Below are 25,372 nucleotides of genomic sequence, written 5' to 3'. Positions count from 1 at the left end.
TCCATTGTTTATTTCCTGTGCAGAGACATAATGAACAACAAGGTGTTCTACCAGCACCCCAACCTGATGAGGGCTCTGGGGATGCACGAGACGGTCATGGAGGTGATGGTGAACGTCCTGGGGGAGGGAGAGTCCAAGGTGAGACAGATGTGATATGTATAAAAAAAGAATGAATGTGTCCATTGTGAGAAAAGTGAATTAACTGGGAGTTGTTCTCTCTTCTTCTTTAGGAGATCACCTTTCCTAAGATGGTGGCCCATTGCTGTCGCTTCCTTTGTTACTTCTGTCGCATCAGTAGACACAATCAGGGATCTATGTTCGAGCACCTCAGCTACCTGTTGGATAATAGCAGTGTTGGTCTAGGTGAGCTGTAGAAGACTATACGATTAACAGTAACTTGAAATGCCATTCTCTCTGTATGTTTCCCAGTGTCAGCAACAGCAAATCACCAACACTGTAAGGCTTATAATTATTATTATTATTATTATTGTGATTTAAATATGTTTAATACGCTCCTTAGCCTCTCCGAACATGCGTGGAGCCACCCCTCTGGACGTGGCAGCTGCCTCTGTCATGGACAACAACGAGCTGGCCCTGGCCCTGAGGGAACCAGACCTGGAAAAAGTGAGAAAGATCTGTCCCTCCTTATTTATCTCCCTCAATCTTTTTTCTGTCCCTGACTGCATACAGTATGTGTAATCCTCTTAAGTCTGTTCAGCTCTCTCCTTTAACTTTATTCTGTCTCTCTCTCTCTCTCTCTCTCTCTCTCTTCTCTCTCTCTCTCTCTCTCTCTCTCTCTCTCTCTCTCTCTCTCTCTCTCTCTCTCTCTCTCTCTCTCTCTCTCTCTCTCTCTCTCTCTCTCTCTCTCTCTCTCTCTCTCTCTATATTTATATATATATATATATATATATACAGTGAGGGAAAAAAGTATTTGATCCCCTGCTGATTTTGTACGTTTGCCCATTGACAAAGACATGATCAGTCTATAATTTTAATGGTAGGTTTATTTGAACAGTGAGAGACAGAATAACAACAAAAAAATCCAGAAAAATGCATGTCAAAAATGTTATAAATTGATTTGCATTTTAATGAGGGAAATAAGTATTTGACCCCTCTGCAAAACATGACTTAGTACTTGGTGGCAAAACCCTTGTTGGCAATCACAAAGGTCAGACGTTTCTTGTAGTTGGCCACCAGGTTTGCACACATCTCAGGAGGGATTTTGTTCCACTCCTCTTTGCAGATCTTCTCCAAGTCATTAAGGTTTCGAGGCTGATGTTTGGCAACTCGAACCTTCATCTCCCTCCACAGATTTTCTATGGGATTAAGGTCTGGAGTCTGGCTAGGCCACTCCAGGACCTTAATGTGCTTCTTCTTGAGCCACTCCATTGTTGCCTTGGCCGTGTGTTTTGGGTTATTGTCATGCTGGAATACCCATCCACGACCCATTTTCAATGCCATGGCTGAGGGAAGGAGGTTCTCACCCAAGATTTGTTGGTACATGGCCCCGTCCATCGTCCCTTTGATGCAGTGAAGTTGTCCTGTCCCCTTAGCAGAAAAACACCCCCAAAGCATAATGTTTCCACCTCCATGTTTGACGGTGGGGATGGTGTTCTTGGGGTCATAGGCAGCATTCCTCCTCCTCCAAACACGGCGAGTTGAGTTGATGCCAAAGAGCTCGATTTTGGTCTCATCTGACCACAACACTTTCACCCAGTTCTCCTCTGAATCATTCAGATGTTCATTGGCAAACTTCAGACGGCCCTGTATATGTGTTTTCTTGAGCAGGGGGACCTTGCCACGCTGCAGGATTTCAGTCCTTCACGGCGTAGTGTGTTACCAATTGTTTTCTTGGTGACTATGGTCCCAGCTGCCTTGAGATCATTGACAAGATCCTCCAGTGTAGTTCTGGGCTGATTCCTCACCGTTCTCATGATCATTGCAACTCCATGAGGTGAGATCTTGCATGGAGCCCCAGGACGAGGGAGATTAACAGTTATTTTGTGTTTCTTCCATTTGCGAATAATCGCACCAAGTGTTGTCACCTTCTCACCAAGCTACTTGGCGATGGTCTTGTAGCCCATTCCAGCCTTGTGTAGGTCTACAATCTTGTCCCTGACATCCTTGGAGAGCTCTTTGGTCTTGGCCATGGTGGAGAGTTTGGAATCTGATTGATTGATTGCTTCTGTGGACATTTGTCTTTTATACAGGTAACAAGCTGAGATTAGGAGCACTCCCTTTAAGAGACACCTGGGAGCCAGAAATCTTTCTGATTGAGAGGGGGTCAAATACTTATTTCCCTCATTAAAATGCAAATCAATTTCTAACATTTTTTACATGTGTTTTTCTGGATTTTTTGTTATTCTGTCTCTCACTGTTCAAATAAACCTACCATTAAAATTATAGACTGATTATTTCTTTGTCAGTGGGCAAACGTACAAAATCAGCAGGGGATCAAATACTTTTTTCCCTCACTGTATATATATATATATATGTATATATATATATATATATATATATATATATATGTATATATATATATATATATATATATATATATATATATAAACATTTGAAGTCGGAAGTTTACATACACATAGGTTAGAGTCATTTCTTGTTAACAAACTATAGTTTTGGCAAGTCGGTTAGGACATCTACTTTGTGCATGGCACAAGTCATTTTTCCAACCATTGTTTACAGACAGATTTTTTCACTTATAATTCACTGTATCACAATTCCAGTGGGTCAGAAGTTTACATACACTAAGTTGACTGTGCCTTTAAACAGCTTGGAAAATTCAAATTTAAGTCAATTGGAGGTGTACCTGTGGATGTATTTCAAGGCCTACCTTCAAACTCAGTGCGTCTTTGCTTGACATCATGGGAAAATCAAAATAAATCAGCCAAGACCTCAGAAAAAAAATGGTAGACCTCCACAAGTCTGGTTCATCCTTGGGAGCAATTTCCAAACGCCTGAAGGTACCACGTTCATCTGTACAAACAATAGTACACAAGTATAAACATCCTTGGGACCACGCAGCCGTTATACCGCTCAGGAAGGAGACGCGTTCTGTCTCCTAGAGATGAACGCACTTTCAATTCCAGAACAACAGCAAAAAGGACCTTGTGAAGATGCTGGAGGAAACAGGTACAAAATGATCTATATCCACAGTAAAACGAGTCCTATATCGACATAACCTGAAAGGCCGCTCAGCAAGGAAGAAGCCACTGCTCCAAAACTGCCATAACAAAGCCAGACTACAGTTTGCAACTGCATATGGGGACAAAGATCGTACTTTTTGGAGAAATGTCCTCTGGTCTGATGAAACAAAAATAGAACTGTTTGGCCATAATGACCATCGTTATGTTTGGAGGAAAAAGGGGGTGGCATGCAAGCCGAAGAACACTATCTCAACCGTGAAGCACGGGGATGGCAGCATCATGCTGTGGGGGTGCTTTGCTGCAGGAGGGACTGGTGCACTTCACAAAATAGATGGCATCATGAGGAAGGAAAATTATGTGGATATATTGAAGCAACATCTCAAGACCTCAGTCAGGAAGTTAAAGCTTGGTCGCAAATGGGTCTTCCAAATGGACAATGACCCCAAGCATACTTACAAAGTTTTGGCAAAATGGCTTAAGGACAACAAAGTCATGGTATTGGAGTGGCCATCACAAAGCCCTGACCTCAATCCTATAGAAAATGTGTGGGCAGAACTGCAAAAGCGTGTGCGAGCAAGGAGGCCTACAAACCTGACTCAGTTACACTAGCTGTCAGGAGGAATGGGCCAAAATTCACCCAACTTATTGTGGGAAGCTTGTGGAAGGCTACCCGAAATGTTTGACCCAAGTTAAACAATTTAAAGGCAATGCTACCAAATACTAATTGAGTGTATGTAAACTTCTGACCCACTGGGAATGTGATGAAATAAATAAATCATTCTCTCTACTATTATTCTGACATTTCACATTCTTAAAATAAAGTGGTGATCCTAACTGACCTAAGACAGGGAATTTTTACTAGGATTAAACGTCAGGAATTGCGAAAAACTGAGTTTAAATGTACTTCGCTAAGGTGTATGTAAACTTCCGACATCAACTGTATATATACAGTACCAGTCAAAGGGTTTGTACACACCTGCATATTGAAGGGTTTTTCTTTATTTTTACTATTTTCTACATTGTAGAATAATAATGAAGACATCAAAACTATGAAATAACACATATGTAATCATGTAGTAACCAAAAAAGGGTTAAACAAACAAAATATATTTTATATTTGAGATTCTTCAAAGTAGCCACCCTTTGCCTTGATGACAGCTTTTCACACTCTTGGCATTCTCTTAACCAGCTTCACCTGGAATGCTTTTCAAACAGTCTTGAAGGAGTTCACACATATGCTGAGCACTTCTTGGCTGCTTTTCCTTAACTCTGTGTTGATGTCGGGTGATAGTGGAGGCCAGGCCATCTCATGCAGCACTCCATCACTATCCTTCTTGGTCAAATAGCCCTTACACAGCCTGGAGGTGTGTTGGGTCATTGTCCTGTTGAAAAACAAATGATAGTCCCACTAAGCGCAAACCAGATGGGATGGCGTATCGCTGCAGAATGCTGTGGTAGTCATGCTGGTTAAGTGTGCCTTGAATTCTAAATAAATCACAGACAGTGTCACCAGCAAAGCACCCCCACACCATCTCACCTCCTCCTCCATGCTTCACGGTGGGAACCGCACATGCAGAGATCATCCGTTCACCTACTCTGCGTCTCACAAAGACACGGTGGTTGGAACCAAAAATCTCAAATTTGGACTCAGACCAAAGGACACATTTCCACCAATCTACTGTCCATTGCCTGTGTTTCTTGGCCCATTCAAGTCTCTTCTTCTTATTGGTGTCCTTTAGTAGTGGTTTCTTTGCAGTAATTCGACCATGAAGGCCTGATTCACGCAGTCTCCTCTGAACAGTTGATGTTGAGGTGTGTCTGTTACTTGAACTCTGTGAAGCATTTATTTGGGCTGCAATTTCTGAGGCTGGTAACTCTAATGAACTTATACTCTGCAGCAGAGGTAACTCTGGGTCTTCCTTTCCTGTGGCGGTCCTCATGAGAGCCAGTTTCATCATAGCGCTTGATGGTTTTTGCGACTGCACTTGAAGAAACTTTCAAAGTTCTTGACATTTTCCGTATTGACTGACCTTCATGTCTTAAAGTAATGATGGACTATCGTTTCTCTTTTCTTATTTGAGCTGTTCTTGACATAATATGGACTTGGTATTTTATCAAATAGGGCTATCTTCTGTATACTTCTATCTTGTCACAACACAACTTTTAACAAGGCACACCTGTTAATTGAAATGCATTCCAGGTGACTACCACATGAAGCTAGTTGAGAGAATGCCAAGCGTGAGAATGCCAAAGGGTGTCTATTTTGAAGAATCTAAAATATATTTTAATTTGTTTAACACTGTTTTGGTTACTACATGATTCCATATGTGTTATTTCATAGTTTTGATGTCTTCATTATTATTGTACAATGTAGAAAATAGTGAAAATATAGAAAAACCCTGGAATGAGTAGGTGTGTCCAAACTTTGGACTGGTACTGTATATATATGTATATATATACAGTCTACTGTATCTATCTCCCTCTCCCTCTCCCTCTCCCTATCTCTCTGTCCTCTGTGTCTCTCTGTAGGTGGTGCAGTACTTGGCAGGCTGTGGTCTACAGAGCTGTCCCATGCTGGTGTCTAAAGGCTACCCTGACATTGGCTGGAACCCTGTGGAGGGGGAACGCTACCTGGACTTCCTGCGCTTTGCTGTCTTCTGTAACGGTAACCTGTTAAAACTGACTATACAGATACTCTAGCTGTATATGTAGTTCATGACTGATAACAGCTAGACTACAGAGTAGAAATTAGGCTAATAATCAGTCGATTGCTGACAGGGGAGAGTGTGGAGGAGAATGCCTACTCGGTGGTGAGGCTGCTGATTCGCCGTCCGGAGTGTTTTGGCCCCGCCCTGCGAGGTGAGGGTGGCGATGGTCTACTGGCAGCCATGGAGGAAGCCATCAGGATCTCAGAGGACCTGACTATGGACGGACCCTCCACGACCTACGAGTCCAACAGAACACTGTGAGTTAGAAAGGGAACACTGGAAGAACAAGTCTTTTGCCCCAGTAAACTGGTGACTTTTGGTTTTCCTACTGGTCAGCCAGAAGAGGATAGGCTTCCCCACACACAATTAGAAGACAAATACTATATATATACTAGTATTATAGTATATTGTATGTACTGTAATTCTATGACCGTTCCCTCTTCAGCTTGATTCAATATGGCGTCCAGTTATGTCAACTGACCTTTAAACATGAGTAAAATCATTATGGTGCACAGCTTCTGAGTCATGTAAACGCTTCTCTCTCCCCGCCCACACAGGAACGTGCTGCAGGATGAGGAGGAGGACATAATCCACATGGGCCACTCCATCATGACCTTCTACTCCGCCCTCATTGACCTGCTGGGCCGCTGTGCCCCGGAGATGCATGTTAGTCTGTTTAACCACCTGATGGGACACTGTCAATAGTCCAATCGATCAGGGCTCTAATGTAGGACTAGAAAACGCTTGCCTGCGGTTACATTGATTGGCCATGCAGTGATTGACCTTATGGGTTAAGAAGCTTTATTTCCTCCACTTCTATTTGTGTCCAAAAAGTGAAGGTCTGTGTCATATGCTGCACATTACCTGACAGCAAGATCATTTGACGTTGGCTGTTTCTTTAAAGTCTTTAAAGACATTGGAATGAATGGCAGAGCTTAAGAATAAAATACTAATAAAGCTGATCACTTTGATTTGATTATGTTTGTCCAGCTGATCCATGCTGGGAAGGGCGAGGCCATCCGTATCCGGGCCATCCTGAGGTCCCTCATCCCCATCCAGGACCTGGAGGGAGTCATCGGCATCCCCTTCCAACTCCCTTCTCTAGCAAAAGGTCAGTCCTCTGTGAGAAGTCACTATAGTCTTATGTGGTTGTAAACCCAATCTTTGCAGCTTGTACTGTTTATTTTTATTTTTTACAGATAAGTTGGTTCTAGTCTCATCCTCCTGCTGAGTGCTTTCTCTGTTATATGGTAGCAATTAGCCTGGGGTTAAGTTGGCTCAAGTTTTGAGACGGATCGCCAAGCATGTATTATAGATCCACCCATCGTAAAAATTGTGCCGCATTAGCCAAAATATAATGTGGTGAAATATTTGTCCAAATTTCCTTCTGTTCTTGTCATTTATCCAGATGGCACAGTAGTCGAGCCAGACCCATCCAATGTGTTCTGCCCGGACCACAAGGCAGCCATGGTGCTCTTCCTGGACCGTGTGTACGGCATCGAGGACCAGAGCTTCCTGCTCCACCTGCTGGAAGTGGGCTTCCTGCCAGACCTGCAGGCTGCGGCCTCTCTGGACACAGTGAGGGAGACATTGACCATACTGACACAGCACCACTGGAGTGATCCACTGTTATGGACCTGAGGGACCTACAGGAATGCCCACTGGAGTGATTCACTATAACCCCATTGGAGTGTTCAGCCAATGCACATTGTGGGACACAGAGTGAGACTATCACATCCCAAGGATTATCCTGTAATGCAGATGAAGTGCACCATTAATTCATTAATGAGATTTGAGTTAGGGTTAGTGTTGGAGACAGGATCTGTAGTGTCTACTAACGAACACTATGGGGCAGTGTTACCATACCAACTCACTCATTCACTCCCCTTTCCCTCATTCTTACTAGTCTTCAATGTCTCTCTCCATTTCTGACTCTCAGACTTTTATGGATCGAATCCTTTTTTCTTTCTTCCTCTGTCTCTGTCCCTAGGTTAAAACTGCCCCTCTCTTTTTAGTCCTGACACTTCTGTAAACTAAATTTCACCCGGCTGCTCCTCTCCCTGCAGACTGATCTGAGTGCCACAGACATGGCCCTGGCCCTGAACAGGTACCTGTGTACGGCTGTGCTGCCCCTGCTCACTAAGTGCTCCAGCCTGTTCTCTGGGACAGAGGACCAGGGGCCGCTGGTGGATGCTCTCCTCCAGGCCGTCTACCGCCTGTCCAGGGCCCTCAGCCTCACCAAGGCCCAGAGAGACGCCATCGAGGACTGCATGCTGGCCATATGCAGGTGGGGCACATGGAGGAACTAATGTTATTATTATTATCACTCCATACAGCTCCCTGTTCTCCTCCATCACTTGCACACCTTCTCTACCATAGAGGCAGAACGGGAGCAGTTATTTAGAAGGAGATGTAATTCAAAGGGAATTGTTGGTGCATACTGTATTTCTGTGTGTCCTTCTGCATGTGTCCTCAGTAAGCTCAGGCCATCCTTGATGCAACCTCTGCTCCGACGGCTTGTTTTCGATGTGCCCCTTCTGACAAACCACACTAAAATACCACTCAAGGTTAGTTATATAATAGTAGTCACACACATACACAGGCCATGTAATGTATGTGTGTATTTGGACATATATGACTTTTCTGAAGAAATTGACTTTCGCCACTTTCCTTCCAGCTGTTGACCAATCACTATGAGCAGAGCTGGAAGTACTACTGTCTGATTGGAGGTTTGGGGCACCTGGGCTCCGCCTCAGAGGAGGAGCTTCACCTCTCCAGGAAGCTGTTCAGGGGAGTGTTCAACGCTCTGTCCAGGAAGGTACAGTTGGACCAACTCTTCAGCCTGTCCCAAAACAACCATTTGATGTTAACAGAGCTGAAGAGATGAGTGTAAGCAATAGCCTACAATGGGAGCAACCCAAAAGCCCATTTGAAGAATAAGTCATATTGTAATCGGATCCCTTCATATCTATAAACATCTATTGGATATTGGAGGGGGCATGGGGTTTGTTTTCAGACCAAGCAATAATGCTACTGCCCACACTAACCCACCCAGTCTATGATTTATATTGCGTATGTCTTCTCCTGTGTAGCCCTAAGGCATGTATTTGTTCAGACTATCTCCCTGTCTCCTCTCCTAAACAGCACTATGACGCTGAGCTCTCCAAGCTGGCTCTGCAGTGTCTGGTGGCTGCAGCTGGAGCCCTCCCTGCTGACCACATGGACCCTGGCTGTGTAGCCTGGATGGAGAGACACCCCTCCATGGACGCACAGGGGCACTTTGACCCCCAGCCTGTAGACACCTCCAAGTGAGCCTGTGGCTAGGACCTTAGTGATACCATTATTCATGTCCTCTCTTGTAGAAATGCTCTTTAAATTGACATATATATAATAATAATAAAGTGGGTGCTTGCATTTGTCCTATTTCACACACATGAATTGGACATTAGTTTTTTACATATCTCACTCCCCCTGAGACACCTCTCGGAGAGTAGGGTCAGACATTATTGACGGCGACCCTGGAGCAATTAGGGTTAAGTGCCTTGCTCAAGAGCACTTTGACACATTTTTCACCTAGTCGGCTCGGGGATTTGAACCAGCGACCTCACGGTTACTGGCCCAACGCTCCTAACCGCTACGCTACCTGCCGCCCTCTATATATATTGTTTGATAATATTATAAAATATAAATACATATGTCCATTTAAGGAGCATTTTTATATTATATTGTTCTGACATGTGTTATAAAGTTATTATTTTTTCCCCGTTAGTGTGTCAGTACCAGAGAAACTGGAGTTTGTGGTGAATAAATATGCAGAACACACCCATGAAAAGTGGTCAATGGACAAGGTAACTGAGCTTTGAGTTTACTATGAGTATATTTGTTTTGAGTTTAAAATATGTACTGTGCAATAACTCTGTGGACACTGTCATTCTGTGTAATGTGTGAACTGCTGTGTATGAAGAAGATTATGCTGTGTGTGTATATGAATATCATACTGTATATGATTAATTATGTATGTTTATCTTTGCTATGACTTTCAGTTTGCCAATGGCTGGGTCCATGGGGAGCTCTGTGAAAAGACCAAAGTACACCCTCTCCTGAAGCCCTACAGAGCTCTGGCTGAGAGGGTGGGTCTAAGCTACAACATACAGAGTACTGTTTGTTTTAGGATTTTATTGATATTTGGAATAAAATATCTAATATTTGTCTGCATTTGTCTGTCGTGAACATATTGCAGTTCCAAAGTTTTATCATCTGTTTGTTACTGTCACATTGGTTTTCCTCAGGACAAAGAGGCGTATCGCTGGTCCATAAAGGAGACAGTGCGAAGTATGTTGGCCTTTGGCTGGACAATAGAGAGAACTAAAGAGGGAGATGGCCTTGGCCTACTCACCTGCTCACGCCGCATCTCCCAGGCTGGACAGGTATAGTACTACAGTATTATAGGACCTGAATCCATAGGACCTCACACAGTACTGTTGGCATGACCTTGTTTAAGTCCTGCTCTGATATGAACCTGTTGACTTTTTCCCATCTGTTGCATTTCTTCCTTCCTTGCTTTCTTCATTGAAACTGAGCAGCTGTACTGTCCATATTGTTGCTGTTGGGGGTGTTGTTGTTGTTGCTGTTGTTGTTGTTGTTGCTGCTGTTGCTTTGATTCACACTGAATGTACTAAACTATTGCAATGAATGCGTAGAAAGATGTAAATGAATGGATGTCTCTGTCTGTGGTTTAGCTGTCGTTTGAAGGAGCATCAACCTTCACCCCCAAGCCAATGGACATGAGCAGTGTGACACTCTCATGGGATCAGTGTGTAAGTCAGGACATAGACATACTGTATTCATATACAATTAGGATTATTGTTATTGACTGTATAATAACTGATTGTTTTATACTTTCCTTCAGTCTATGGCTGAATTGCTGGCTGAGAACTACCATAACACCTGGTCCAGGAAGAAGAAGCAGGAAGTGGATGCTAAAGGTAGCATTTCATCACAAACCATGATTAATTAAGCTCTAAGAGGGGTTGTGCCTATAGGTGATTTCGTGTACCTCTGGCAACTTGAAACCAGGCCAAAAAGTTACTCAGTGGTTCTGAAGCAAAGCACTGTGCAGAATGATTAATCTACATAATGACTTTGCATCTGAAATAAATGCTTATATGAAAAAGATTGGTGAATTCCCTCAAATGCGCTGGATATCCTTTCTGAATTTCACATCCGTCCATCTATTATACTTTGTTCTGATTTGTTACTCCAGGGGGAGGGGGTCATTCTACACTGGTGCCCTATGATACCCTCCCTACCAAGGAGAAAGCCAAACTGAGAGAGAAAGCCCAGGATGTCCTCAAGTTCTTCCAGCTGAACGGCTACACAGTGTGGAGGTGAGGAACTGGCATTCAAGGACTATTAACAACTGATGCTAATTGTCAGTGATCATTGTTCTGTAGCCCTTTACACTCGTACCCGTTTATGGTTGAAAATGGCAGCTTTGGACCCTGATAAGCACGATAATTGGAACGCAGTGGCTGTACAGTAACATGTTATACATGACGTCAGAGCTCTGGGTCTGCGCTTCACAGCACTGTATGGGTTTTGACTGACAGACGTTCTGAACTTGAGCACCGCACGCAACAAGAAGTTGCTCCTATCCTTAATGCTAATTGGGCAACTTTTGCACAAAAAAATTGTGAGGGAAATGCTGTAATTTACGGGGACTCTATTTCTTTTGAAAAATGAGACGTTGAGGATTATAATAAATTCCGCTTTGATGTCATACAAGCAAGCCAAACACCTTTGAGTCTGAATGTGCACTTCACATTTCCATATCATAAAACTCATAATATACAGTGTCAACATTTATGATCACTATGTTTGATGTACAGTTACAAGATGACATGACGTTATACCCTGGGTTGTTCTGAACATGAATTAACCTATTTTTGTTGTATTTTGAAGAAAATCTGCTGCGGACCACGTATCTGAATGCACCCATGACTCCATTCAATGCATGCCAAAATTACGATCTGCTTCTCTGAATTGCTTAGTGAAAGACTAACAATATAAGGTCGTATTTTATAATTTAGCTAGTCACGTAGGCAATAGAACAAGCTTTCAAATTAGGCCCACCTGACCCAGATTTATAATGGACAGTTTTTGGATTGCGTAAACAACAACACTAATTGTGTGAAGGTGGGGATGCAGAGTTGTGTTCCAAAGAAAATAACTACCAAGTGTTTTTGCTCTTGTTCCTCAAAGGCACAGCTAGGAGAGCTAAAAGAAAATCACCTTATAGTTGAAGACTCTTCTTTGAGTCATAAATGTGCATTGAAATTACTTAGGAACTGTGGACACTTTGGAGAGGTGTGTGGCCACTTGGAAACCCCAGTTAGACCTCTCACTCAAACCCTTTTCCAATAATATTCTTATCATGTTACTGAATGTATCCAGAGTATTTTCAGTGGTGAAAAGTACAGTAAATGTAAAATCAACAGTGTAATGTTTGGATTCAGTCTTGTGTCAGGTGAACAGTTGTGTCCTCACCTTTAGTCTAATAATTTTCCCATAATCTCCAAACTGTTCTTTTTTAATTGCTACCATATTTTTTTCAATGTAGCCCTATCCATATAGGCCAATTCCCAAGAGTGGAAGGGGTTAATCATTGTCGTGCATCCTTAACAGTTCGATATTTAATGAAACGTTTTAGATTAAGTGCCTTGCTCAAATGTATACAGTAAACCTCCATTAGCCTCATAGTGTCCAGACAATCTGTCTTCCTGACTTCTTAATGACATCACAGTGCTGCATCTCTGCACAGGGACAGAAAGGCAGCGGAGATGGATTCACCAGCCATAGCAAACCGCTTTGCCTACACCTTCCTACAGCAGCTCCTCTCATACACAGAGGAGGCCCAAGAACACATGCAGGAGCTGGGTAAGGATGGTAGCCATATAGCATCAGCCATCTTTCCTTTTATAAGTGACGTCAGAAGTTTCACTCATCTCTTACAACACATAGCATGTAATTGGATGCGTTGTGTTTTTCCTCAGAGGTTATGCAGGCAAGAGGTCAGATGGCAAAAGTAGAGGCTCCCCACCAGCAGCAGATTGACTTTTTCAGCAAGGTTTGTAAACGTAAAACCCCTTTTATTTTCCAGTCCAACAACTGAGATGGGCATGTGCTGTAGGTGGATGTGAAAGAACAATTTCCACTCTGTTGTCCTGCTTGATATGGCTCTGGCTATTATTAATTTCTTTACGACCACACACTGATGTAGGCTAATTCGTTTTGTTGGGAGGTTGCCATGGGCAACCCAGTAAGTGAAAGCTACTGTGGCTCCAGAAATTGATATAGCCATTTTGGAAACCCATGTGGGCATGTCGATTGCCATCAGACCATTGATTAAGCCTCCCACGCTCCCTGTAAAGAGACAGAAAATAAAAGGGCTAATTCCCACTGATGGGACCACTGATTCTCTCCACACAGAGATCAATGCTAAGACATAGCAACAAATACAGCACAACAACTATGACTTTTCCTTAGGAAATAACTCAAAACAGACACAATGTGTTAAAACAGGGTCAATTTACCAAACTACATTGATAAAGTGATATGAATAGTCTATATTGGTGTGCTGACACAAATAAATAATAATAATAATAATAATATGCCATTTAGCAGACGCTTTTATCCAAAGCGACTTACAGTCATGCGTGCATAAATTTTTTTTGTGTATGGGTGGTCCCGGGGATCGAACCCACTACCTTGGCGTTACAAGCGCTGTGCTCTACCAGCTGAGCTACAGAGGACCACAATAGTGTGCTAAGTCTATTGGGTTAGAGTTGCCTAAAAACACTTGTCTCCCACAGGTGGCGTTACCCCTGCTGGAGCAGTACCTGAAGAACCATCACCTCTACTTCCTGTCCACTGCAGCCAGCTCCCGAGGCAACGGAGGTCACGCTTCCAATAAGGAGAAGGAGATGGTCACCAGGTATCGGTTAATAACATATTACAATAATAACGTTAGCAGCATTTAGCTTTATAACTGTTTTTGTCTTGTCTATGCACTTTAAAAAAGGGGCATTTAACCCAACTTGGCTTTAAATATGCCCATGTGCCCAGGAACATAGAGGTGTCCTCTGTCTTCTCTACCTTTTGCATTCTCAACATATTTCATTTTCTATTCCTCTTCTCTCCATCCCTCTCTCTTGTCCTCCCATCTTCAGCCTGTTCTGCAAACTGGGAGCTCTTGTCAGACACAGGATATCTCTGTTTGGTAAGGATGGTATAAAGTTAACATGAAGCTTATTGACTTAAGATCTGTTTACATCTCATGTCCCTGTTCATGTTTTCATATTGCTACTGTTTGCGTTCATCTACATATACAATAGCAAATTAGGGTTCCTCAAGGGTTATTTGGGAAGGGTGATGGTTTTATGTGGAACCATACTGACCCAAAGAACCCTTCGAGCCCTTCAATGGTTCTTTGCAGTTCAAAAAAGGGTTCTTTCCTCTTTTAGTAATAATTATAATGTAGGGCCGGTGGCTTATTCTGATATTTTGGGGCATGGTTTGTTCACAGGTCTTTTTGTGCAACCATGAGTGAGAGTGTCATTCCAGTTGATTTAATCTGTTGTGTTATGCTATTACATGTTATATATGACTATGGCCAGTGACGGTGTCTTGTGAAAGACTCATGTATGGCCTTGTGTCATTTGAGAACTGTTGACTAAGTCAGTAGTTCTCAATTCTCTCCTCAGGGACCCCCAGCTGTTCCAGAGCTAGCACACCTGATTCAACTTGTTAATTAACACAATAATAAAACCTGTAATTTTAACAATATAATATGGCTATTACACCAGAATAAAAAACCCTGAATGGTTCTACAAAGAACCTTTGAGATTGAGAAAGGTTCTTTATAGAACCATTCTCCATAAAGGTTTTATAAAGAACCATAAAAAAGGGGTCTATATAGCCCTAAAAAGGGTTGTAACTAGTGGAACCCTTTTTTGGTGGTATTTAGAACCTTTTTTAATGGTTCTTTATATAACCTTATGAAATGGTTCTTTGTAGCACCATACAGGTTCCATTTAGAACCTTATGAGCATGATTCTTTATAGAACCTTAAAAAAAAGGTTCCATATAGAACCAAAAAGGGTTCCGCTATGGTTTCAAGCCAAATAACCTTTATTTGGCACTATATAGAACCATTTGTTTTTAGTGTGTACATAGACACATAACCTATCCGTCTCCACACACCTAAGCCCCAGATCCTATCAGCAGTTTATGAGATTATGATCCCTATGATTTTGATTTCCCCTGTGTGTGTTTCCTCAGGGAGTGATGCACCTTCCATCGTCACCTGTCTTCTCATACTGGCCCAGTCTCTGGATGTCAGGTAGATAACACGGTCTCACTGTTACCCATGTCGGCTGAGCTGTTGTCACTCAGGCACTGATACCTTGATGATATCTGATATCTGTTGGTATCACTGTTGGTGCCAGGGCTACCTCGTAAGATTGCTATCTCAATGGAACTCACCTGCTTAGATAAAGGATTCAGTTGATAAATGAACAAATAGTGTTGCCAATAGCTAGAGGACTCATGTGTAGTACTCTTTCTTTAGTGAGCAGAAGTATTTGATGAAGAAAAATACTATATAAAAATGCTCTTCATTCATGTTTGCAAATTATACTCTTTAACATTATATAAACAGTATATTGCTAATTTAGACCAGATGTGGAACACGATCCAATAATGGCATTCAATTCATTCAATAATATGGGAAACCTCCTTCAGGACATTGATGAAGACTGCTCCAGAATCAGCCAGGGTCTCGCTACGGTCCTTCTTCGAGGCTGCAGCGGTGGACCTGGAGATGACCGTGGAGAACCTCTCTATGACCCAGAGCAGGACTCAGTCCAGAGGGGTGGCCCAGATCCTAGACTATACCACCACCGCCCTGCTGCCCACTCTCACCGCCATGTTTGAACACCTCAGCCACAACCAGTATGGAGAAGACCTCTTGGGTACGTGTGGCTCATGTTCTGTATCCTGGGAGGTAGAATGATATGGTATTATTATGAGAGTTTGTCAGTTTGGGGAGGCACTACATCAGAATAATCATTGATCCTCTCAAAATTGAGTAAGGTATTTATGGTTACTGGTGGGATAAATGGATGTCTTGACTCAAGTATTTTCCCGGTTGACGTTTATTCGAATGAGTCTTGTCCTGGAGGCAGAACTGAGCGATTTTCCGCTAGATAGGCCAGCTGCAATGTCAAAATTGGCTTTATTGTAAAACTTCATGAAAACTAAAATTAGCTTTTTGATCTTAATTTAAGGTTAGGCATTGGGGCTAGCAGTGTGGTTAAGGTTAGGGTTAAAATATATATATATATATGGTTATGGTTAGGATTAGGTTTAAAATCTGATTGTATGACTTTGTGGCTGTGCTAGCTAGTGACCGCTGCAGAGCTGCCTCCAGAACAAGATTCATGACGAAAAATGCTAATCTGCTGGCTGTATGACTCAGTCACTCTCAAAACCCACAGTATCAATAGAGTGTGAATAAAATCACCCAAGTCAATCTGTAATCACAACCTCTTGTCTTCCAACTACGGTGTCCACAGGAGCCCATCTTCCCTCATACTGTACATTGTCAATGTCCTCCATATGTCTGGTAGCGGGTGAGATGGCAGTGAGCAGCTGAATTTAAGACCTCTTAAATAATTCAGAGATGCCCTCCCCTCTCAGCCAGCTTCCATACCTCATCTCATTAAATCTCAGTCATTTACATGGCGAGGTGGCACATTCTCTCTGCCAGTGATCACTACGGCTATTCACTAATTATCAAATCTCACCCACTGTGAGCCCTCTCTGTCTCTACATATCAACTTCCCTCTAGCCTTCACACTCTAGCCACCAGCCAACACTCAGGAAGTTGTCTAGAAATCTAAGCTTCAGAGGGATTTATTCAGTGAGTCTCACCTTCTCCTTTACAGTGGACAGTGTCCAGGTGTCCTGTTATAAGATCCTCAACAGCCTCCACTCACTTGGCATCAGCAAAAGCTTCTACGCGGAGGGGTACTTTTTGTCATTTAGCTTTGTGTGATGTAACATTCCAGTATGTGACAGTTAATGTATATGTTTGTATACAGTGGGGGAAAAAAGTATTTAGTCAGCCACCAATTGTGCAAGTTCTCCCACTTAAAAAGATGAGAGAGGCCTGTAATTTTCATCATAGGTACACGTCAACTATGACAGACAAATTGAGATTTTTTTTCTCCAGAAAATCACATTGTAGGATTTTTAATGAATTTATTTGCAAATTATGGTGGAAAATAAGTATTTGGTCACCTACAAACAAGCAAGATTTCTGGCTCTCACAGACCTGTAACTTCTTCTTTAAGAGGCTCCTCTGTCCTCCACTCGTTACCTGTATTAATGCCACCTGTTTGAACTTGTTATCAGTATAAAAGACACCTGTCCACAACCTCAAACAGTCACACTCCAAACTCCACTATGGCCAAGACCAAAGAGCTGTCAAAGGACACCAGAAACAAAATTGTAGACCTGCACCAGGCTGGGAAGACTGAATCTGCAATAGGTAAGCAGCTTGGTTTGAAGAAATCAACTGTGGGAGCAATTATTAGGAAATGGAAGACATACAAGACCACTGATAATCTCCCTCGATATGGGGCTCCACGCAAGATCTCACCCCGTGGGGTCAAAATGATCACAAGAACGGTGAGCAAAAATCCCAGAACCGCACGGGGGGACCTAGTGAATGACCTGCAGAGAGCTGGGACCAAAGTAACAAAGCCTACCATCAGTAACACACTACGCCGCCAGGGAATCAAATCCTGCAGTGCAAGACGTGTCCCCCTGCTTAAGCCAGTACATGTCCAGGCCTGTCTGAAGTTTGCTAGAGTGCATGTGGATGATCCAGAAGAGGATTGGGAGAATGTCATATGGTCAGATGAAACCAAAATATAACTTTTTGGTAAAAACTCAACTCGTCGTGTTTGGAGGACAAAGAATGCTGAGTTGCATCCAAAGAACACCATACCTACTGTGATGCATGGGGGTGGAAACATCATGCTTTGGGGCTGTTTTTCTGCAAAGGGACCAGGACGACTGATCCGTGTAAAGGAACGAATGAATGGGGCCATGTATCGTGAGATTTTGAGTGAAAACCTCCTTCCATCAGCAAGGGCATTGAAAATGAAACGTGGCTGGGTCTTTCAGAATGACAATGATCCCAAACACACCGCCCGGGCAACGAAGGAGTGGCTTCGTAAGAAGCATTTCAAGGTCCTGGAGTGGCCTAGCCAGTCTCCAGATCTCAACCCCATAGAAAATCTTTGGAGGGAGTTGAAAGTCTGTGTTGCCCAGCAACAGCCCCAAAACATCACTGCTCTAGAGGAGATCTGCATGGAGGAATGGGCCAAAATACCAGCAACAGTGTGTGAAAACCTTGTGAAGACTTACAGAAAACGTTTGACCTGTGTCATTGCCAACAAAGGGTATATAACAAAGTATTGAGAAACTTTTGTTATTGACCAAATACTTATTTTCCACCATAATTTGCAAATAAATTCATAAAAAATCCTACAATGTGATTTTCTGGAAAAAAAATTCTCATTTTGTCTGTCATAGTTGACGTGTACCTATGATGAAAATTACAGGCCTCTCTCATCTTTTTAAGTGGGAGAACTTGCACAATTGGTGGCTGACTAAATACTTTTTTTCCCCACTGTATGCTCCAGATTAATACAATCATAAAGTATGCACGACTCTGTACACATCAATATTCCTCTCTCTCCGTGGCTTAATATGGCTGTGTTGTCATGCACATGGCGTAGTGTGTGGGAGACAGTGCTGTCCAGAGCTGTCAGCAATCTGTTTGTGTGTGTTTGCAGGCAGAGACCATCAGCAGGAGCTTGTCTGGCAGCGCTGTCAGGGGCTTTCCCTGTGAGTTTCCTGGAGCCAGCTCTGAATGAGGACAACCCTTACTCCATCTACAACACCATGAGCCCCAGAGAGCGAGAGGGTAACCATACACACACCTACTACCCTCTCACACACTGCACACTGTGCTTCACTGCACATGCTATTTTTAATTTTTAATTAACTCTATTTAGTTGCACTCTTAGAAAAAAAAACTTTGAAGAAACCTTTTTGGTTCCAGGTATAACTCATTTGGGTTTCTTGTAGTGCCTTTTCACAAACAACCTTTTTTTCAAAGCGTGTAGCTGAGGCATTTGAAGCTGTCCCTTCTCCTCTGTTTCAGATGTGGGAGTTCCAGACAAGGTGGAGGAGGTGTGTCCTCTCTTGCCATCTCTGCAGCAGCTTCTGGGGGAGGTGGAGGAGCTGGCAGGGGCAGGCTCAGGGACGCTCCAGGCCCAGTACAGCCATGTCACCGAGGTCACCCTGCCCTTGCTCTGCAGCTACGTGTCCCGCTGGTGGCAGCATGGCCCCGAGGGCCAACTGGAGAGCCCGTTCTGCACCTCACTCACCTCCCAGCATGCCAGCACCCTGCTGGGCAACATCCTCCGCATCATCCACAACCACCTGGGAACAGGCCAGGGAGACTGGATGAAGCGCCTCGCAGGTAGCCCTATACTGCTTTTTCATCTGCGTCTACTGTTCACCCTAAGGATGATATATTAGTTCCCATCACAGCCCTGCACAGGATCCAGTTGTCTTCAGTCCATATGTTTGCCTCATAGCCTCAATCACTCACTATTACTAATTGTTTGTGGCACCATGAAACAGTGTTCATTTAAACACTTTCAGGCCTAATTTCCTAGTTGTTTCATCTAGACATTCCTTCCACTCATGTCATCATGATTGTATCAATCAGTTCTCTCATTCTAAAGCACTAATTGTCAGATTCTCTGAATAAAAGCGTCTGCTGAATGACTAAATTAATTGGAATCCTTCCTTTCAGTTTTCTCTCAGCCAATCATCTGCCAGGCCCACCCCCAGTTGCTGAGGAGCCACTTCCTGCCTCTGATGGAGAAACTGAAGAAGAGGGCGGAGTCAGTGCTTCAGGAGGAGGAGCAGATGAAGGCTGAGGGGAGGGCCGATGCGTCTGAGGCGGAGCTACTGATTCAGGAGAAATTCATTGTGCTGGTGCGAGACCTTTACGCCTTTTACCCTGTCCTCATTCCATTTGTGGACTACAATAGGTAAGGCGTTCTGCCCAGGGGATGGATGGAGATATGGGAGGGAACATTATAATATTCACTGATCATTATTGAATACATAACAAACCAGTAATGTATCAACATGCCACCAATGACTAACATTCAAGGTTATATTTTGGCATGAAAAGTGGTGTTTTCTTATGATTTTTTTGTAATTTTACCCCCAATTTTGTGATATCCAATTGCAATCCAATTACAATTTTGTCTCATCGCTGCAACTCCACAACGGGCTCGGGAGAGGGGAAGGTCAAGTTTTGCATCCTCCGGAACCGCACTGCTTCTTAACACCCGCTCGCTTAACCCGGAAGCCAGCCGCACCAGTGTGTCGGAAGAAACACTGTTCAACTGACAACTGAAGTCAGCTTGCAGGCGCCAGGCCCACCACAAGGAGTCGCTAGAGCGCAATGAGCCAAGTAAAGCCCCCCCAGCCAAACCCTTCCCTAACCCGGACGACGCTGGGCCAATTGTGCGCCGCCCTATGGGACTCCCGGTCACGGCCGGTTGTGACAAAGCCTGGGATTGAACCCCAGGCTGTAGTGATATCGCAACACTGCGATGCAGTGCCTTAGATTTTTACATCTGAGATTCTGACAATATTATACTGAACTAAAATATAAACACAACATGTTAACAATTTCAAAGATTTTACTGAGTTAGAGTTCACATAAAGAAATCGGTCAATTGAAATAAATTAATTATGCCCTAATCTATGGATTTCACATGACTGGGAATATAGACATGCAACTGTTTATTTATAATTTTTTTATTTTACCTTTATTTAACTAGGCAAGTCAGTTAAGAACAAATTCTTATTTACAATGACGGCCTACACCGGCCAAACCCGGACGACGCTGGGCCAATTGTGCGCCGCCCTATGGGACTCCCAATCACGGCCGGTTGTGATACAGCCTGGAATCGAAACAGGGGGTCTGTAGTAATGCCTCAAGCACTGAGATGCAGTGCCTCACCGCTACATCACTCGGGAGCACAGATACCTAAAAAAATACAGGTAGGGGTGTGGATCAGAAAACCAGTCAGTATCTGGTGTGACCACCATTTGCCTCATGCAGCACGACACATCTCTTCCGCATAGAGTTGATCAGGCTGTTGATTGTGGCCTGTGGAATGTTGTCCCACTCCTCTTCAATGGCTGTGCGAAGTTGCGGGAACTGGAACACACTGTCGTATACTTAGATCCAGAGCATCCCAAACATGCTCAATGGGTGACATGTCTGGTGAGTATGCAGGCCATGGAAGAACTGGGACATTTTCAGCTTCCAGGAATTGTGTACAAATCCTTGCGACATGGGGCTGTGCATTATCATGCTGAAACATGAGGTGATGGCGGTGGATGAATGGCACGACAATGAGCCTCTGGATCGCGTCACGGAATCTCTGTGCATTCAAATTGCCATCGATAAAATGCAATTGTGTTCGTTGTCCGTAACTTATGCCTGCCCATACCATAACCCCACGGCCACCATGGGGCACTCTATTCAAAACATTGACATCAGCAAACCGCTCGCCCACACGACGCCATACACGTGGTCTGCGGATGTGAGGCCGGTTGGACGTACTGCCAAATTCTCTAAAAAGACGTTGGAGGCGGCTTATGGTAGAGAAATGAACATTCAATTATCTGGCAACAACTTTGGTGGACATTCCTGCATTCAGCATGCCAATTGCACTCTCCCTCAAAACTTGAGAAATCTTTTTCATTGTGTTGTGTGACCAAACTGCACATTTTAGAGTGCCATTTTATTGTCCCCAGCACAATGTGCACCTGTATGATGGTCATGCTGTTTAATCAGCTTCTTGATATGCCACACTTGTCAGGTGGATGTATTATCTTGGCAAAGGAGAAATGCTCACTAACAGGGATTTTTGTTCAGTGTAGAATGTGTTCATGCATTTTGTTTACAGCTCTCTCATGTTGTTGTTTCAGAGCAAGTTGGCTACAGGAACCGAACCATGATGCTGAGAAGATGTTCGGCATGGTGGCAGAGATCTTCATATTCTGGGCCAAGTCTCACGTGAGTAAAATAACAAAGATTTGGATGTTGCCTCACATCTCAATGATGTTCTCACCTGTAATTCATTTGATTTGCTACTGCAGAACTTCAAATGGGAGGAACAGAACTATGTGGTCCAGAATGAGATCAACAACATGGCTTTCTTGGTCAATAAAAACAATCACAAAATGTCCAAGGTGAGAACCTTACAGATTTGTTTCTTAACTACCACAAACTGCACTGGGTGTCTGTTATATGTGTGCTTTGTGGTTGCGTAAAACATATGAATAAATCCTTTACATTCTGTCCATGCAAAGGGAATGATTGTACTATAAGTCAACCACCACTATGTATTTCTATTCATGGTTTTCAATGAGCAGGTGTCGGACCAGGAGAGGAGGAAGATGAAGCGAAAGGGGGACCGCTATTCCACACACACCTCTCTCATCGTAGCCTCCCTGAAGAGATTGCTTCCTGTGGGACTGAGTGTGTGTTCCCCAGCAGACCACGGCCTTATCACACTGGTCAAGAGTTGCTTCACTCAGGTATGGAATGTGGAGTACTAAACACACACTTTCATCTTTCACTGCACAATGAACTACAATGTCATTTTTTATTTCACCTTTATTTATACAGGTAAGTCAGTTAAGAACAAATTCGTATTTACAATGACGACCTGTCAGGGAGTGAGTGCAGCATGTAAATGACATGTCTATGCATGATGCTGCTCCAAGATGTTTTGGAACTGCATGTCATGTAACTGCAACCTGCAAACCCCATGTTTTGTGTCTCCAATCTGCTATCGTTAATAATGACAGGTGATTGCTTTTCACAGAAGGACACAGAGGACGAGATTCGAGAGAGCATTCGTAATGGCCTGCTACATCTTCAGAGCAAAGTAATTTCAGTCATAGTACATATGATTTAAACCCCATGGTTTTCCTTGTCGTACTCATAGCACACAGAACACACAGGTACCATAGGTCCAAACCATCTATTAACTTGCCCACATCGTATGTAGCTATTAAAAATATGCTATTTTTGCCACTTCAATTCTCATATGACGTAAATGAACTGAATACATCCATGTAAAAAAACACACATGATCAGCTCCAGTAATCTAACCCCATGAACTAGAACCGCCAATTATGTCTTTTGAGCATCATGTGAATACAAAAATGTAATATCTCAGCCATTTTTCAAGTCATGTCCTGTCCTTGACTTTTCCTAAATAAGTATATTTAACACACTGATGTTGTCCTGCGGGGAGGCAGCGGATGGGGCCTTCCTGGGGCATACATTTACACTTCATTATAATTACAATGATTTACTTATTTTGCAGTGGGGCTGCTAAATGCATATAGGGGAAACAATGAATGTGTATGCGCCAAGTCCCAGTAAAGATTGTGCTAACAGTCTGCTCTCTGTGTTGTACCAGCGGGAGGCTCCAGGGGCTCGGTGGCAGGATGTCCTGTTCAGGGACTTCCCAGGCCCCACAGGGGACACCTCGGACCCTCTGAGGACAGTAGAAAGGGTCCTGGACATTGCTCGCGTGCTTTACCACCTGGACCAGGTGGGCTTAGAGAAGGCTGTTCTCTTACCCTATTATATGCTATTAGTAGAGCTTTTAGTAGAGCCTTGAATCACAGAAGTAAGCTACTCTCTGGCTCCCAAAGCTATTTAGACTTGGCTATTGTTGTGTAACAAAACACCTTGTGAAAAGTAGCTAAAAAATGCAATTTGATCGTCATCTGAATCTGAACAGTTGCCTTTGTCCATAGGTAGAGCATCCCCAGAGGAAGAAGGCAGTGTGGCACAAGGTGTTATCAAAACAGAGGAAGAGAGCTGTGGTGGCCTGCCTTAGAATGGCTCCTCTCTACAACCTACCCAGGTAGCCCAGAAACCTCAACTAGTGGATGATTGGTGTCAGGTTTAATTGAAAAGATATAGCTGTTGATCTCATGTTCCGATGCGTACAGGAACTGAGCACAGATTAATTTACCAATAGACCACAGTAATCAAATCAAATCAAATTGTATTTGTCACATGCGCCGAATACAGTGAAATACTTACTTACAAGCCCTTAACCAACAATGCAGTTTTAAGAAAAATACATGTTAAGTGAAAAATAGATAAGTAAACGGCAGAGCAGGATTTTGTAGTGTGTTGCATATAATATACCATTTAGCAGACGCTTTTATCCAAAGCGACTTACAGTCATGTGTGCATACATTTTTACGTATGGGTGGTCCCGGGGATAGAACCCACTACCCTGGCATTACAAGCGCCATGCTCTACCAATTGAGCTACAGAGGACCACAGGTGATTGGATGGTGATTGGATGGTGATTGGGATGCACTGTAAAACCCAGAGATGACCCACTGGGCACAAACTGGTTGAATCAACGTTGTTTCAGTGTAATTTGTCAATGTACTGTGACGTGGAATCTATGTGTAAAATGCATTGATTGATTACAAAAAAGTAATTAAACCTCAAAACTGTTGTTTTGATGGTGAAATTTCAACCACAGGATTATGTCACCCTGGTAACCAAATTTCAACATAGACAAACCCTGTATAAAATATGTTGAGTTTCTACCTTTAAAACAATGTCAAATCTTCCATTTTATATCCACTATCAGAAAAAACAAAACAATCACTCAATCAATCAATCACATTTATTTATAAAGCCCTTTTTACATCAGCAGATGTCACAAAGTGCTATACAGAAACCCAGCCTAAAACCCCAAACAGAGAGCAATGCAGATGTAGAAGCACGGAGGCTAGGAAAAACTCCCTAGAAAGGCAGAAACCTAGGAAGAAACCTAGAGAGGAACCAGGCTCTGAGGGGTGGCCAGTCCCCTTCTGACTGTGCCGGGTGGAGATTATAACAGTACATACAGATTTTTCTCCAAGATGTTCAAACGTTCATAGATGACCAGCAGGGTCAAATAATAATCACAGTGGTTGTAGAGGTTGCAACAGGTCAGTACATCAGGAGTAAATGTACTTGGCATTTCATAGCCGGGCATTTAGAGATTGAAATAGCAGGTGCAGTAGAGAGAGTTGAAAACAGCAGGTCTGGGACAAGGTAGCACGTCCGGTGAACAGGTCAGGGTTCCATAGCCGCAGGCAGAAGAGTGGAACTGGCACAGCAGCACGACTGGGGACAGCAAGGAGTCATCAGGCCAGGTAGTCCTGAGGCATGGTCCTATTACCAATGTGCTATCGTGAGAATGACTGTTACAAAATCTCCACTTAAGAACTAAATAGATT

At 43.2% G+C, this 25,372-nt stretch overlaps 1 protein-coding gene across 1 annotated transcript in view; it reads left to right on the top strand.

Annotated features, from left to right (window-relative positions):
• LOC311110591 (ryanodine receptor 2-like) overlaps nt 1-25,372 on the top strand; it is a gene marked incomplete at both ends in the record, with an annotated part of 90,749 nt that overhangs the window by 27,831 nt on the left and 37,546 nt on the right. The window contains 34 exons of the mRNA XM_084153110.1: nt 24-138; nt 231-363; nt 521-624; nt 5,691-5,826; nt 5,940-6,126; nt 6,427-6,535; nt 6,860-6,980; nt 7,278-7,447; nt 7,936-8,156; nt 8,346-8,436; nt 8,547-8,687; nt 9,014-9,177; nt 9,639-9,717; nt 9,913-9,999; nt 10,159-10,296; nt 10,609-10,686; nt 10,779-10,854; nt 11,133-11,256; nt 12,690-12,805; nt 12,922-12,995; nt 13,741-13,862; nt 14,098-14,147; nt 15,209-15,269; nt 15,671-15,900; nt 16,876-16,957; nt 18,796-18,926; nt 19,167-19,487; nt 19,827-20,067; nt 22,031-22,118; nt 22,202-22,294; nt 22,478-22,642; nt 22,936-22,995; nt 23,536-23,670; nt 23,879-23,988. Coding sequence (XP_084009236.1) covers nt 24-138; nt 231-363; nt 521-624; nt 5,691-5,826; nt 5,940-6,126; nt 6,427-6,535; nt 6,860-6,980; nt 7,278-7,447; nt 7,936-8,156; nt 8,346-8,436; nt 8,547-8,687; nt 9,014-9,177; nt 9,639-9,717; nt 9,913-9,999; nt 10,159-10,296; nt 10,609-10,686; nt 10,779-10,854; nt 11,133-11,256; nt 12,690-12,805; nt 12,922-12,995; nt 13,741-13,862; nt 14,098-14,147; nt 15,209-15,269; nt 15,671-15,900; nt 16,876-16,957; nt 18,796-18,926; nt 19,167-19,487; nt 19,827-20,067; nt 22,031-22,118; nt 22,202-22,294; nt 22,478-22,642; nt 22,936-22,995; nt 23,536-23,670; nt 23,879-23,988 — 4,353 coding nt within the window. The remainder of the gene's footprint in view (nt 1-23; nt 139-230; nt 364-520; nt 625-5,690; nt 5,827-5,939; nt 6,127-6,426; nt 6,536-6,859; nt 6,981-7,277; nt 7,448-7,935; nt 8,157-8,345; nt 8,437-8,546; nt 8,688-9,013; nt 9,178-9,638; nt 9,718-9,912; nt 10,000-10,158; nt 10,297-10,608; nt 10,687-10,778; nt 10,855-11,132; nt 11,257-12,689; nt 12,806-12,921; nt 12,996-13,740; nt 13,863-14,097; nt 14,148-15,208; nt 15,270-15,670; nt 15,901-16,875; nt 16,958-18,795; nt 18,927-19,166; nt 19,488-19,826; nt 20,068-22,030; nt 22,119-22,201; nt 22,295-22,477; nt 22,643-22,935; nt 22,996-23,535; nt 23,671-23,878; nt 23,989-25,372) is intronic.

Source organism: Coregonus lavaretus, assembly GCF_964263955.1.
Source record: "Coregonus lavaretus genome assembly, chromosome: 36".
Lineage (NCBI taxonomy): Eukaryota > Metazoa > Chordata > Actinopteri > Salmoniformes > Salmonidae > Coregonus > Coregonus lavaretus.
This window is presented reverse-complemented; position numbering and strand designations above follow the sequence as displayed.